Source organism: Phalacrocorax carbo, chromosome 7 (assembly GCF_963921805.1).
Source record: "Phalacrocorax carbo chromosome 7, bPhaCar2.1, whole genome shotgun sequence".
Taxonomy (NCBI): Eukaryota; Metazoa; Chordata; class Aves; order Suliformes; family Phalacrocoracidae; genus Phalacrocorax; species Phalacrocorax carbo.
The window spans coordinates 46,485,243-46,500,074 of NC_087519.1; the positions used below are offsets into that span (position 1 = coordinate 46,485,243).

The window sequence follows — 14,832 nt, forward strand, 5'->3', positions numbered from 1 at the left end:
TTAAATTCTTGGCTGCTTTCCTATTAGAAAGCCCAGGACACTTTCCTAGGAGAAGAGATTAATTCCTCTCAGGATGAGTTAAAGGGAAGTTGATGTCAATCCATGTTTTGGTGCTGTTTGTGCCTGTGCATAAACCCCTGGGTGACCCTGCCAAAGGGTCTCGCTCCCTGGGCAGGGGATGCTAACAGCCCTCCCAGCCCCACTGAAGCCCCTTTGGGGTCTTTTCCCAGTGCGGGAGGAGCTGCTAGCTGCTCAGGATGGTGCCTGCTACCCCTCACCTCTCTGTCTCTGCTTCCCCAAGGTGGCTGAGCAGCTGATGACCATTGCCTACGAGAGCGGTGTCAACCTGTTCGACACGGCTGAGGTGTACGCGGCGGGCAAGTGAGTGCCCAGCATCCTGCTCCACTTTCCTGGGGCCCCTCTGCCTGCCTCTGCTCCTCCCTGTGTCACAGTCACTCACGATGGATAGGGCTCTGGTGGTGCTTGGGAATCCCCCTTCTTTCTGAGGGGGCACAGGAAAACCTTTATTTTTTGAATACTTTTAAAAAAAAATCAAACCCAAACCCCCTTGTACCCAGCTGAAGCCTGAAATGTATCACTTGTGCCACTTGCTGTTGGCACAGGGGGAAAAATGTCCTGAATAAATGGAAAGTCAGTGTGCATCTTAATGGTGATGAATGGCCTGTGCCAGTGACAGCTCCCAAGCGCAGCTGCTGGTGCAGGGAACTGCTGTGGCTGCAGCAGAGCTAATGCTCTTAGTGTTGCTGTGGGATTGGGGAAAAAAATATATCCATCCATAATATATTTGACTTTGGCTGATTTATATGGCTTTGTATTTAGTGTAAAAGGCGGGCTGGGACATCATGTCCCTGGTGTGGGGATGAAGTGGCTCTGCCTTCCCAGAGCAGGTTCAAGCAGATGTAAGGCACGGGAGTGCAGGTCCGTCCCTGCGGGAGTGGGTGGACAAGGTGCTTTGTACCTATGGAGGGGACCCATCCCAGCCAGTGCTGGGTCACCATTGCCTGGGGAGGGGAGGGGAGAGCTGCACAGCCGAGAGCCGCTCTGCAGGCTGCTGTCCCGGTGGTATCGTCCAGGGGAGTCGGGGCAGATGGCAGCTGCGATGGTGTACCTGGTGCTGAGCATCCTCCTGCCTCCCCTCACGCGGGGCTCTCTCCCTCCTGCGCAGGGCTGAGGTCATCCTGGGGAACATCCTGAAGAAGAAGGGCTGGAGGTACTGTACTGACGGACGGCGCTGCCTGCCACCCGCAGATGAGTGGGACCCTTGGGCATATGAGAATCCTTCTGATTTTTTTAAATTATCCATATTAGGTGATTCTGGCCCAGGAGCAGGAGCTTGCAAGGGCCGTGCACAGAGTCACCAGCCAGGGCTACTGCAGCAGTCAGACCTTTCAAGTACCAGATAAAAGTGCTCTCCTGTCTTTCTGAGAGTGCACCGACTTCATGAGGCTGTGATCATCAGCCTGAGGAGCTGCCCAACTCTTGCGTGAAACCATTGCCTCTGTGCACAGCACAGTTAGCAAAACTTCTGAGCAGATCCATCATCTTTTCCATGCATGGTATATTGAGACGGATTATTTGTGTGTCAGCATCCTTATCTGTGTACATAAGACTGTGCATTAGGAATGCAAAGCTGTGATGGGCCTTCATCTTGGGTAGCATAGTAGGAGATGATACCTAATTTAAATGATGCACATTAGCATATGCTGTGTAGTTTTAAGAGCATTTACATAATCTTTGAAGACCTGCTGTGTGTGTCATATTCAGCCTTCAGTTGAAGAGAGGGTCCTAGTGGTGCTCTCTCCAAAATCAGTATCCCCTGTCTAGGGGGATGATAATTCAGTAAGAAATATTCTGGATACTGTGAAAGCAAAAAAAAATTAGTCTAGCAAAACCTGGAAAAAATTTTGTGTTATACATGTACAGTTAAGCAGCAAGGTAGTTTGCAAATGACAAATCTTTGATTTAATATCACATGGGAATTCATAGATTAATTCAGTGAATGTATCACTCTTGGAGTTTTAATAACTCTGGGAATACTGCATGATAATGAGAAGCACTGGACTTGGATACCAGGAGGGAATAGCGCTGCAGCCCTTAGTTAAGGGCTCTGGAGATTGCTTACTCCATAATTAAAAACATATCCTTTTTTGGTCACTTCACTTGAATTAGCTTCAGTTTCCAGACACCAGCCTATGGTCACTCCCTGCCTGCAGCAGACCTGAGCGTGGGAGGAGAAGTGGCCAGTTGTAAAAAGGATTATAGTGATGTGTGAACACCTGCTCTGAGCCCAGGGCTGTGAAACCGCGCACAGCCACTGCTGCAGGAAGCCAGAGTACTGCTGCTTGTCCATGGGCAGCATCCTGCCTGGTTACTTGTCTTATAAGCTTTTTTAACAATAATAATTTTTCTGTGCTGTTTGCAGGAGGTCCAGTCTGGTCATAACAACAAAACTGTACTGGGGTGGAAAGTAAGTCTCACAGTTACCTGTAATGGTGTTTGCCGTTGGTGCTTTTCCCTTTTACAGCCGTACAGCCGGGCAGAGATGAACGGCACCTTGGAGGGGTGGTTTGATGCCTTCATTTTCTTTCTCCTCATTTTGCCAAGTTGGAGTTGGAGCTTGGCAGAGGCAGCAGCCCCCAGCAGAGGCCGGGGTGCTGTGACGGGTGTGCTCCTGCCCCGAGCAGGGCTGTAGCTCCGGAAGGCTCAAGCAGCAGAGTGAAGGCTGCCTTGCTTCCAAAATCACAGATGATGTCAATGAAGCCTCAGTGCTGGGCGGTTGGCCGGGGCACAGCCCCATCCCTGCGCTGCCTGGCCCCAGCAGCCCCTGCTGCCCTGCCGGCATCCTCATCCCTCCGCTTAGAAAAGTCGGACAGTAGCTTTACAGTCAGGCAATATCCACAGCAGGGCTGTTACCATGTTAAATTAACAGTGGTATTACTCTTCCTAGATGCTGTTGTCTTTGAGACTGGGAACCCAAATGAGTTTCAGGATCTCTCTGTTGTATGAGTTGTAACTTCATTTTTGGGGTGTTTAAACCAGAATAAAAAATCAGCACTCCCTGATTCTTAGCACCTCAGATCTCTGACAGCAGTCTACCTGTTTTTCCTTTGCAGAGCTGAAACGGAAAGAGGGCTTTCAAGAAAACACATCATCGAAGGTATGTGTCGCGTGGGGCAGGGGTCTGGCTGGGCCTGAGTGCCCTGGCATGGGCTCAGTGGGGTGCAACCAGCCGGACCCCAGGGCGAGTGCTCTCCCATGAGCCAGCTCTGCTTGACCCTGGCGCTGGCTGCTCTTCCACACCAGCCCTGTGTGGGGCAGTTCCCAAGCGTGGCTGTGAAGGGCCCACAATGCACTGAAGGATTATTCTGGCTTTTCTCAAAAAGGGTCAGCAAATGCATTGCACACAAAAAGCCTTCTCTAGCACACCTCTATGCAGCAATAACCTTTTGGGTTTTTGCTATAAAAAGCAAGCGTGCTGTCCTTGGCCGGCTCTGTGTGTGTCGCTTGCAGATTTATCGCTTATCTGCGGCAAGTGGGGTTTGCCACACACAGGGTTTCATCGCTCACTGCCTCGCGTGGGTTCCTGGCAGCTTTGCACCACTGTCCTCAAGAATGGCCCCGATCCCAGCTGCTGTGAGACGACAGGAGGCAGGGAGGCTCAGTGGGTCCGGAGCTGCCCTGCTGACACCCCCCAGCTCTTTCCTGGAGGGCCCGGGGTGGTCGGCGGCAGTGCGTGGTCAGCAGACGTGGCCGTGGGCGTGTGGGCTCCCTTGGCAGAGCAGGGACGGATGAGGATGCAGGGCATGATGTCAGCCGACAGAAATAGCCTCTGGAGGGCTGCCAGGTCCCATCGGCCAAGCAGCCGGCTGGGAAAGGCTGTGGTTTGCTCTCAGTGCTGCTTCCTCGCAGGTGCTCAGTTTTTGTGTACGTTCCCTCGGCCGGCTCCTTGCATGCAGTCCCACATCCCGCTGAGTGATGCCATTGCCTTATGTACAACCTTACTCATCCATCAGGATTTATTCACCCAGGTCTTTGCTGAGTCTAACTCATGCTCTTCATCTTCCTTCTGACTGCTTTTTTTGTTGTTTCGGGTACATTATTGTTGGAGAGGGAGTGAGAGCACATACATTTTTCTACATGGACAAGTGTGTTTCACCCGATCTGGCTCTTCCCAGAGGGCTGTTGGGTGTCGGGTCAGCCACCCATGCACAGCAACCACAGGCATAATTATAACTTGTACAGGGCTTTACATGCAGGACACAAACAGAGCAGCACCCCTAAAAAGTCACACTTCTGTTGTATTAAGGATCAGCAGTGTCAGCCATGACCTTGTCCCAGCGAGAGGTCCCTGCCTGGGCTGGCTCCTGACGGGCTGGAGCAGTCCACAAAAACCCCCCAGGAGTACCCTGGGGCTGACAGCCCCCCACCCTGTGCAGATCACAAGCGGGTCCCAGGCACAGAAAAGCAGCCAGAGACTTGGGGGCCTGGGTCTGGCTTCTACATAAATCCTGAGTAAAAATAGCATAGGTTCGGAGAAAAGCTGCATAAAGCCGTGGAAGGGAGCTGGTGGGGGGGTGGGAGGGGTGGTTCCTCGGGGCACTGGGAAGCCTCCAGGACAGAAGAGGAGCATCAGGCTTGGTACCTGTGCTTCAGATCTCTGCAGAGGGATTTGCACCGCCTGTCTCTTGTTGCTGTTTGACCCACTTCTGTCTACTGTCACAGAAGGTTGTGCCAAAAATGAGTTCTCTGAGTTACTAGGAAATTATATGGTTTGTGCCTAAGCCCTAGGGGGAGCCCAGGGCAGCGGGCTGTGCTGCTCCCCAGGGAGCGGCTGCTCCTTGCTGGATGATGCCAACGCTAGCCTGGGTAATCCAGGCCGAAGCCCCAGGGGAGCAGCACCCTCTGTAAACCAACACACCACAATGGCTGCAGCAATGAAAAGTGATTCTCCTTATTGCACTGTGTATGCTGGGGTAATTAGTATCCTCTTTGATTTATGAGATAAACCCTAATTGTTTACAGTGGTGGTTGGTTAAGTTAATGTTTGCCGCCAAGACAAATTAGAAAAGAAGAATTCAGGCTCATCTATATTACTAGTGTGCCGTGGTGTCGGTAGTTTGATGGCGCGGGGGGACCAGCCTGTTCACAGTTCACACTGCAGGAGGTATGCTTTGATCTTTGCTTATCAGGAGGTAGCATCCGTCTGCAAAAAATTAGGTTTGTCTTGCCAGCAATGGCGGCTTTAACTTGCATTTGGCTGTTCGCACATTTTATCACCAGAATCTGCAATGGCCCATTTGTCACAACTTTCAACAGCCAGGATTTGTTCTGTATACATTATAACATAGATTATGTGGAAAATATTATTACTATATTTACATTATCTACCCCTCGCCTGGGATGTCACTGCCACCACAGCCTGGCAAATACTGTCCCAAGCAGGTGAGGTGGGATGAAAGTGGACAGCAGCAAACTGGGTGAGCAGAGCAGCCTCCTCCCTCAGTGCAGATCTGGTCATCCTCCATCTCAGAGGAACTATTTTGCAGAGCTAAGGAGCATCACCAGAGCATGGTCGGTTTGGCTCATACTAGCCAGCTCATACGCCTGGGATTGCCCTGGAAAGTTTTCATCATTTAGTATTCACGGAATTCAGCTACATTAGGATATGACTTTTATATTAAGGTAATGCTGGAGAAAGTTTTTTAGCAACATTTTATTGAACTTTCATTTGAATAACCCCTCCACGAGGCGGTGTCCCAGCTGCTGATGCCACTAGACCCAGAGGTGCTCAAGGAAGTTGCAGCCACATCACAGGCAGTCCAAACCCATCCGTTTGCCATTTCTTGTAGCGCTCCTTCGTGAAGTGATAGAAAAATACTGGCAGCAGTTGAAATAACCTTGTGGAAAACACAGCAAATAACGTTAAGGTCAATGTTAGCTATTTTCTATAAATACATTTGGCAAAAGTGGCCATTTTTTTCATCCCAAAATTCAGAGAACATTTTCCGACTGCTCTATTTTGGATCATTCTTCATGAACATTCGTAAAAACATTTTGTTCCTGGGAAGATTCATAGAAAATAAGTGTTAAAAATCCTCTCCTCTCTCTCTCTCATGCACATATATATATATATGTGGGCTATACATATATATATGTAGGTTTTGATGCCATTTCCCATCAGGTCCTCATGGAGAAGCTGTTGAAGCCTGGGCAGTCCTGAACAGTAGCTGCAAAATGTGCCTTGTCTTGCTCTGCAAAACTCTTCCTGCCCCACACAATGCATTGGTGGGCACAGCTTGCTTACCCTGCAGAGAGGGTAAATCCCTCTGTGGTGTTTTATCTGCTCATCATAACATCTCTAATTGAGTGCCGCCATCCTTCCGTCCAGGCTTGCGTTTCTGGAAGGCCCCCCTGGGGCAGGGCTTCATTAGGTGGGACAGGACCAACATGATGAGCCCTGGGATGCGTAGAAAGGCTCTGTGATGTGATTTAGATTAAATTAACTCTGAACAGAAGTGGAGCTCTGAAATCGGTCCCTGGCAGCTGCCTGCTGCCAGGCTGGCCATGGACATGCTTGGTAACCGGTGTCTGTTCCAAACCAAATTTCAGCCTAATTAAAAAATAAAAGAAATTCTTGTGGAAGAGGGGAAACTCTGCATGTGGCCAAACTGGTGTTTTCTTAATATGGCTGCAAAGACATGGGCCAACATTATGCAGTAGCCTTCTCATAAGCTACACCGTTGTGTGTATGTATAGTAGGTACGTATACAAATATAATGAGCACTCTTTTTCCTAATGTGGTTTTGTACCTGTCAGCTCTGCATTGCCGCACTCCTGCCTCTCTCTGACCACGCAGGTTCTTGTCTCTGCTTTGCTGTTTCCAGGGCTAAAGGCTTCTCTCCAGAGGCTGCAGCTGGAGTACGTGGATGTCGTCTTCGCAAACCGGCCAGACAATAATACCCCCATGGAAGGTTAGTGGAAGCTTGATTTAAAGGTTTTAAAGTGACTGATCCTGGCTTACAGGCCTAGACCGGTGGTGGTAGGAAATGAAAAACAATTTTAAAAAAAATATTCAGGTGGCACATCTTAAATATGAAATACCTCATTTGTGACATTCTGGAGCCCTATATATTTACAGTTCAGTGAAATGAATTTGTATCTCTCGAAAGGAAATTGAAGTTTCCTTTATGCCCCTGTGATGGCTTTAACATTGTTTCTTTATTTCCTTTTCCTGATTCCTCCAGATAAAGTGAATATATGTTTGCATTTAAGGCAGGTCTTTGTGTCAAATGAAACCTGTATGTCCCTACCCCTGGTGCAGTGAGCTCTAGAGAGGGGAGCGTGCCAGCACTGCCATCCCCATCCTTGTCCACGTCCCCTGGGCTGCCCATAGTGAGTGCTTCTCCCAGTGCTAAAACCAGGGGTGCATTCCAACACATGGTCAGAAACAAGAAATAACCACCAAACTTAGGGTTCGTTTCTCCAAGTGCACGAGCAGCACAAGCTGAGATGTAGCGTCTTCGGCGGGCTCGGCTGAGGGGCTGTGTGAGGACATGGCCCCTGCGGCACAGTGGGACCCCCCCCAAGCATGGAGAGCAGCGATGCTCTGCCCATGGCTGGGCTCAGCCTCGATGCCGCAGCCGCCCATCCCTCCGTCCTCGTGGGGCACAATACCGGTGCACTTTAATTATGCTTCATTGCTGATAAGTATATATTCATGTGTGGTACATGATCATATAGCCCAGTTACCCAGCAACCTTCGTCAATATGTTTCGGGGTCAGTGTCCTATTTAATGGGCACCAGTTCCCATTCCTTCTCTTCTCCCATCAGAGTTAACACAACCATTCACACTGTAGCAGAAGATTAGCTTCACAGCTAAATAAAAAATAGCAAGAAGAAAGACTTGCAGGCTGCCGAATCTGTCATGGATGAGTACATGTAAATCAAACAAACCTGGAGCTTGACAGGCCCCTCCGAACCTCCTGGCTTGACTTTCAGCGGTCGTGACGCCTATTTTCTTAACAAATGCAGGGCTGTGTGACCCGGCATGAACCGTGGGTGAATGGCAGGACTGCTGCCCCAGCCAACCCGTGCCAGCAGCTACGGATTCAGGGAACTGGCCTGCAATTTTGAGACCAGTGCAGATTTTGTAGTAGCCGATGAGGTCAAGGAACATGACATGTTGTATCTTGGAGGCAGAAACGACCTCTCTGCTCAGTCAGTTGTCATCTAATGAGGCAGCGCAGAATCTATTTCCCATGCCCGCGCAGCACATCTGATTTCAGGCATTTACAGCTTCTAAGATGCTACAGACACTGCTAGCGGTGCTGGAGCTCAGCAATAAGGTATAAACCGTGGTGCTTAGTGAGATTTTGAGCAGGGTGAAAAAAGGGACATTTTTGTTATGAATGGTGTGGCGTTGATTCTTTCTATGTACTTCGTGCTTTTTTTATGGTTCACCTACTAAGCCACTTCTATCCCAGAGCATCTGTTGAACCATCTGTCGGTTCTGCACTATCTGGCATGCCCAATAAGTGCTCAGCTACCTCCACAAGACATACAATCCCAGCTCTGTCTCCTGACACGCCTGTGCTTTTCCCATGAGCAAATAGCTGCTCCTGATGGAGAGCAATTTGTAGGTAACCTCAAAACGTTCTCTGCTTGTGCTACTCGTGCCAGCGTGTGAGGGTCCTGCTCAGGCAAACAGTGTGGTTGTATGCTGTAAGGTACAATGGAATAAATCAAAGGATAAACTTTGAATGTTCATTTTCTTTTCTTCACTTGCTGCGTGCAGGCAGATGAGGTTTCTCTGTTAGCACTCGGGTTCATCCGTCTGCTCTCGTGTGTGTCTGTGGGCATCAGCAAGCAACGGTCAGCAATTTAGAAACACTCATCTGGTCCACTCTAGCCAGAGCAGAATTGCTTCCCGCTCCCTCAGGCTGGTCACGGCCCAGCTCAGGCTGCCTTAGGAGGCGTGGATAAACGAGATCTAATAAGAAGAGATGAGAGTTTAATAGAGATTTCTTTAATGTAGGTGAGTCTGGTCCCTAAAGCGGCAGGCAAATCTTGCTTAATCTAAGAATCTGACCATATTTACCTTTCTCAAAAGTCTCAGAGCAAATTAAAAAGCTTTTAATCATAAAAGCAATGCAATATCAGCTTCAAGGAACATCTGGAGATGAGCACCCCGTGCAAAGCTCTTTGCGTAACCCTGCAGTCAGGTCTGGCGTGTCCCTGGCCAGGGCAGCGGTGTCCCTTCTCACCCCCGACCCCATGTCAGCTCTGCCGGGGCAGGCAGGATGAGGGGCTGTCCTTGCTGGGGTCGGCCACCCATGGGGTGATCCTGCCTCTGGTGCCGGGGTGGCTCTACTATCACACGGTCCCCCCGAACAGGGACCTCAGGAGATGGGTGATGGGAGGGATCTGTGCTTCTCCTGAATTTCTGCCAGTTCATGCCTCATTAGTCGGGATGGAGATCTGATCCCCCAGCTGTGCAGATGCTTTTTTTCATCCCAAGTGGCTTTTCCAGCAGGTGAGCAGGGCAGCTTTGGCTGCGGGGAAAGAGGGTCCCTGGGGTCCCCTGGTGAGTCCCCCCCCATTGTCACTGTGCCGGGGGACCAGACACCCGCTGCACGGCCAGCCCCCAGCCAGGCAAGCAGGTGGGGAAGGTGATATGTTTCCTATCAGGGAACTTCAAGCTACTTCAAAATTATTATTATTATTATTATTATGTGGCTGGAGGCTGTTTCCCAGGTTTCGAAACATTCATTTATGTTTAAAAAAAAATTCCCCTTCTTAAGCGATATAATTTCTGCCATCCAGCTGGCAGACTGAGCGGTCCAGGCAAGTGCTCTTCACAAACCATCCCGTTGCCATACCCATGGGAGCAGTCTCTGGTAAACAAGAATATTTTTTTTTTTTTTTTTTTCTGAGTTGACTTCAGTTTTTCTTGAAAGGAGTAGATGTGGGAGAAATGCAAACAACTATGGACTGAAATGTGTAAGAGGCATATGATGAAATGCTTATCAGAATTCCTCAACAGTAGCACGGCAAAAATAGAAAACTCAACCCGGTGAGAAGCCAGCACTGCCGAGGAGGGAGGGATTGCTGTGCAGCTGCCCATCGCACACAGCATGCCTGTGGGTAGTAGGGTAGCTGCTTGACAACAGGGCATTTTGTTGGGTGCGTACATGCCCAAGAATAAAATTCTTAGAAATAGAGAACAGTGTGGCTTGGCCAAAATGAAGAAGAAAAAAAAACCCAAAAAAACCCGAAACCAAAACCCCAGTATCTGGCATTTGAACTCTACTCTTCATCAGGGAAAAAACTCGTCAAGCCAACACTTCCCTGAAGAGGAAATCTTCCTTTTCAGTGGGAAGGCAGAAGCCCAGCACAAGAGGCACAGTGTCTGTTGTACAGCTCTCTGAGGTTATAAATGGAGACTTCATCATCTTTAGCTGCTTGTCGCTGCCTGCAGAAGAGATCTCACAATAACGTCAAGATTGGCAGTGTAATCTCCCCTCTGCCAAGCTCCTTTTTTTCCTTTCCGTAAATAGGACAAGAATCCTCATGATATCAAAGGCAGCTCATCTTGATCTTGAGACAGCGATGCCCGGAGTGATTGTCCAAGCAACAGCAGACATGCCAAGGGATGTAATAAACACACAGGGCTTCTCCGCGCAGCCCCGCATCCAACCACAGTTGTTTCACCATGGTTTGATGGGTCAGAAATTCATGGTGTAGGTGTGGACTATCAGTTCCTTGCCGCTTTCCCAAGGGAAGAGCACGCTGGGATACAGCAGCTCCTGCTGACTGCGAGGTGCCCTGTGCAGCACTGGGAGTGGAAACTAAGTACTACTTTCTTCTGCTTCTTGGAGTGAGTTTAGCCCATTTTTGACTGTTTAAATGATGAGCTGTTAGCGGCCGGTGTGGTGCCAGCATCCTGGCAGCCGCTGCTCGGCTCCAATGAGCAGGGAGTGCTGCAGCTCAGTAAAGAAATATTAATTTATTACTGCAGCCAGGGCAATGATTTATGCTCTCATGTTTGCTTTGAGGACTGTCTCCCAGGCTGCTAACCCCACCAGTCCCCAGACCCTCCCGCCCTGGGGACCCCCCTCGGTCCCCAGCTCTTCTTGCAGCACCGATGCGATGGGCACTGCCTGGGCGCCCCGCAATGCTGTGTACCCAGCAGGCTGCTCCCAGGGCGAAGGCAGGCTTAAAAATAAGTTGCAAACTGTAAGCAGGGGCTATGTTCCTCACAGCATTAGCAAGGTATCCTACCAGGCTCCGTAACCTCCTAGGCAACCACGAGGCATAGACAACTTTTTTCTCCTTTTCTTGCAAACTGAAGTTTATGATGGGTTTTCTCCCAGGTCCCCTCAGAAGGTGGGGCTGCTCAGCCGAGGTCTGACAGGTGGAAACTAAAGATCTTGTCCTGGTGTATGTAGCCTTGCCGGCTTCCATCTTCCCAAAGGAAAACGAGGACCATGGGACTTCTGTGCTAAGGAGCTGCGCCAGGGTTTTGCAGAGGCGCTGCCTGCTCCTCCCACGGGCGGTGGAGCCTTTGGCAGAGCAGGGTTCAATTATCCAGTTTTGCAGTTTTATTCCCAGCATCCTAATATTCCTAGTAAAAAGAAGCAGGACCTAATATATGATTTTAGTAAAGAAATTTTAAAATAAATTTTTTAGTGTATTTTTCACCTGTGCTGCCCTCTTGTGTCAAATTTTAAAATAAATACTATCATAAGGCAGTGATAGGTAATAACCAGTAGTTAAAAGCAGTTTTTAACCAACTGCAGGATAAAATTCTTTACATTTGCACTGTCAATGCTTTTTCATCCATGCTTGAGCAAGAGAACACAGCAGAGACAGTGTTTAATGCAAAGCTGCTCAGGCTTGTCGGCGTACTTGGCATTTATAAGTGGCTTTAGGAGGATCTGGTGCTGAAAAATTGGCCTCTGTGCAGTTCTCATACTTCTTTTTTCCCTCCTTTAGAAATTGTCCGAGCGATGACGCATGTAATAAATCAAGGCATGGCGATGTACTGGGGAACGTCACGCTGGAGCGCTATGGAGATCATGGTAAAGCCAATTTTGGGGAAAGCGTTGACAATTGGTAATTCTGGTTCCAGGCTGTAGGGTCTGCCAAAAGCCATGATGGGAGCTGAAACTCAAATGTGTCTGGGCTGGGGATGTTTGTGTTTTACTCCATCCAGCATCTTTTCACCTAAAATAATTTTAAAACCTGTTCCAGAATGACCCCAATGGACTGATCTAGTGGTTTGGGTGTCTTGGCTCATTTCATTGGGGTTTGTTTCATTTTGGTTTTATTTGGCTGACTTCAAGACTTTTGGTAAAGCGCCTGTTTGATGTTGGTGCCTATGGCCACTGATGCCCCATTTAAGACATGGCTCCCGGCAGCAGCTCCATGACCCACAGGACCGTCGGAGCTGCTGCTGTGGTGGGAACAGTCCCCACGCAGGGGAGAAGCTCCCACGGGCAGCACTGCTCTGCACGTGTTGTGTCCAGAGGTGCAGATGGGAAAGATCCCCGCTCAGCCACAGGGACCTCATAGCGGGCTTTACCTGAAAAACCCCAGACTGGGGGAACCAGCGTCCTGATGGCTCATCCTTAATGCTTTGTTAGAAGGATTTATTGCTGCCCAGAGAGGTGGTAGATGCCCCTTCCCTGGAAACATTCAAGACCAAGTTGGATGGGGCTCTGAGCAACCCGATCTAGTTGAAGATGTCCCTGGCCATTGCAGGAGTTTGGACTAACCCTGAAACGTCCCTTCCAACCCAAACTATTCTATGGTTCTAAGAGATGCCAGGAGCATCCTGCTGGTCCCTGCTTTTTGCAATGGGATCACAACACGCGAAGCAGGGTCGGCACCAAGCACCCCAGCTGGGAAGTTGTTTGGCTTGTCGCTGCGCTGGCGCTGAAGCAGCTTTGGCTGATGGGGGCAGGAGGAGGGTACGTGCCCTGCTGTGGCGGGGGCAGGGGCAGCAGGGAAGCAGCGCGGGCAGGGATGGGGCTGTGCTTCTGCCCCTGCAGGCAGCATTCACGGGGATGTGTGTGGCCTTGCTAAGGGATAGCAAAACTTGAGTTTGTTGGCTCCCGCACACACAAGGAGTGTTGGCTGGTAGCTTATGTCCCACAAGATGCTTTTAAGTAACAAAGTATTTTTTGTATTGATTTTTCTCCAGGAAGCCTACTCCGTAGCCAGGCAGTTTAACATGATACCACCTGTGTGTGAACAAGCTGAATACCACCTTTTCCAAAGAGAGAAAGTGGAGGTTCAGCTGCCAGAATTATATCATAAGATAGGTAAGACTGAGACTGCTGTGCCTTTTGGCTATTTCATTTGCAGAAAGAAATACAGAGCAGGCTGACCTGGGGCTCTAGATGGGAACAGCTCTCTCCTCCCCTGGATCTAAAGGGGACAGACAAATATCTATCTAATGACCTAAAAGAAGAACTGGCTTACTGTGCCTGTGATAGAAATAGACGCTAACTGCCATGGCTGCTTCTTACTCTGTGAGGACTCATGGCAGCATGGGTGTAGGAGATACCTGGGCTGAGAAGCAGGAGCTCAGGTGCTTTGCTGCAGCAGGAGCCAGGATGGGGCTGGAGGCTCTTGCAATAAGGTTTTTGATGAATAAGCTAGTTGGTGTCTTCCTTAAGGCACCAGCAGCATCTTCCCAGAAGACACCGACTGAACATCACTGATAGTGGCAACAGAAACAAGCAGCAATTTTAATTTTTATTTTTTTAACTGAAAGTCTATTCATCAAGGATTTTTTGGTGCAACTCTGATTTCTCCCAGTCTCCTAAAGTTTCCTTCTGTGCTTTCTCTACAGGGGTCGGAGCAATGACATGGTCTCCTCTAGCCTGTGGGATCATCTCAGGGAAATACGGCAACGGGGTCCCTGAAAGCTCAAGGGCTGCCCTAAAGGTATTTTTTTGTTGCATGTTTGAGAAAAGTAGACCTGCTATTTTTGTGAGGGCAGGAAAATAACAAAGGGAAAACAGATTCCTCATGAGAAGGCTGGCTTGTGTGCTGCTGTATTGATAGATCAGCTTGGTTTCTCTGGCAACCACACTCCAAAGTGCAGGAGAATCTGGGTTATAAAGATGCTTCGGGTTCCCCACCGCAGTGAGCTGATGGCTGTGAGTGTGCTGTGGGGCAGCACATGACCGGAGCCAGGCTCTGTGGGGGGCTCTGCAGAAGCATGCTCTCACCACCCTTACATTGTCCTGACATCATCAACAAGAAGGCACAAGCCCAGGGTTTCTGTTGTGCTTGATGCTCCCAGCTGATGTTAATCAATACTTGCTGTGACTTCAAAACCTCTTAACCACGCGCAGCAGGTAAACCGACTTGGATGTTGTTTTTCTCCCCACCATTCCCTGGACACCAGCCTACCAGGCAGTGAGTGCATGGCTGGGGAGCCTGGCCCCGCAGCATCCCTCCAGGGAGCCCCCAGGCAGGGCAGACCCCCAGGACCCTGTGAAACCTGTGGGTCCTCGGTGGTCCTGCCCTTTGCTGGGCAGAGCAGCATCCCTCTCTAACAGGTTTAGAATTGTGGTGTCTTGACAGTGCTTGGTTTCTCCCTCGATTATCCTGATTTTATTGGGTGTCATGGGGTCTCCTCCCATATTGTGCCTGTGGCAGGCATATTATTTAATGGTTTGAAAAATGGGAGAGCATTAAAATGTCACAGATTTGGGAAAAAAAACCAACCAAAATGGTATTTGAGGCTCTGTATCAGATGATGGGCAAAAGCCAACTCCGCCTGACAAGTGCCAGCA

The 14,832-nt window shown here is 49.5% G+C and overlaps 1 protein-coding gene across 3 annotated transcripts in view; it reads left to right on the forward strand.

Annotated features, from left to right (window-relative positions):
• Positions 1-14,832, forward strand: part of KCNAB1 (potassium voltage-gated channel subfamily A regulatory beta subunit 1) — a 75,919-nt gene that overhangs the window by 56,852 nt on the left and 4,235 nt on the right. For all 3 annotated transcript variants that reach the window (XM_064457863.1, XM_064457864.1, XM_064457865.1), the window contains exons 4-11: positions 302-381; positions 1,187-1,231; positions 2,444-2,488; positions 3,135-3,178; positions 6,906-6,992; positions 12,017-12,102; positions 13,227-13,347; positions 13,881-13,975. In XM_064457863.1, coding sequence (XP_064313933.1) covers positions 302-381; positions 1,187-1,231; positions 2,444-2,488; positions 3,135-3,178; positions 6,906-6,992; positions 12,017-12,102; positions 13,227-13,347; positions 13,881-13,975 — 603 coding nt within the window. The remainder of the gene's footprint in view (positions 1-301; positions 382-1,186; positions 1,232-2,443; positions 2,489-3,134; positions 3,179-6,905; positions 6,993-12,016; positions 12,103-13,226; positions 13,348-13,880; positions 13,976-14,832) is intronic.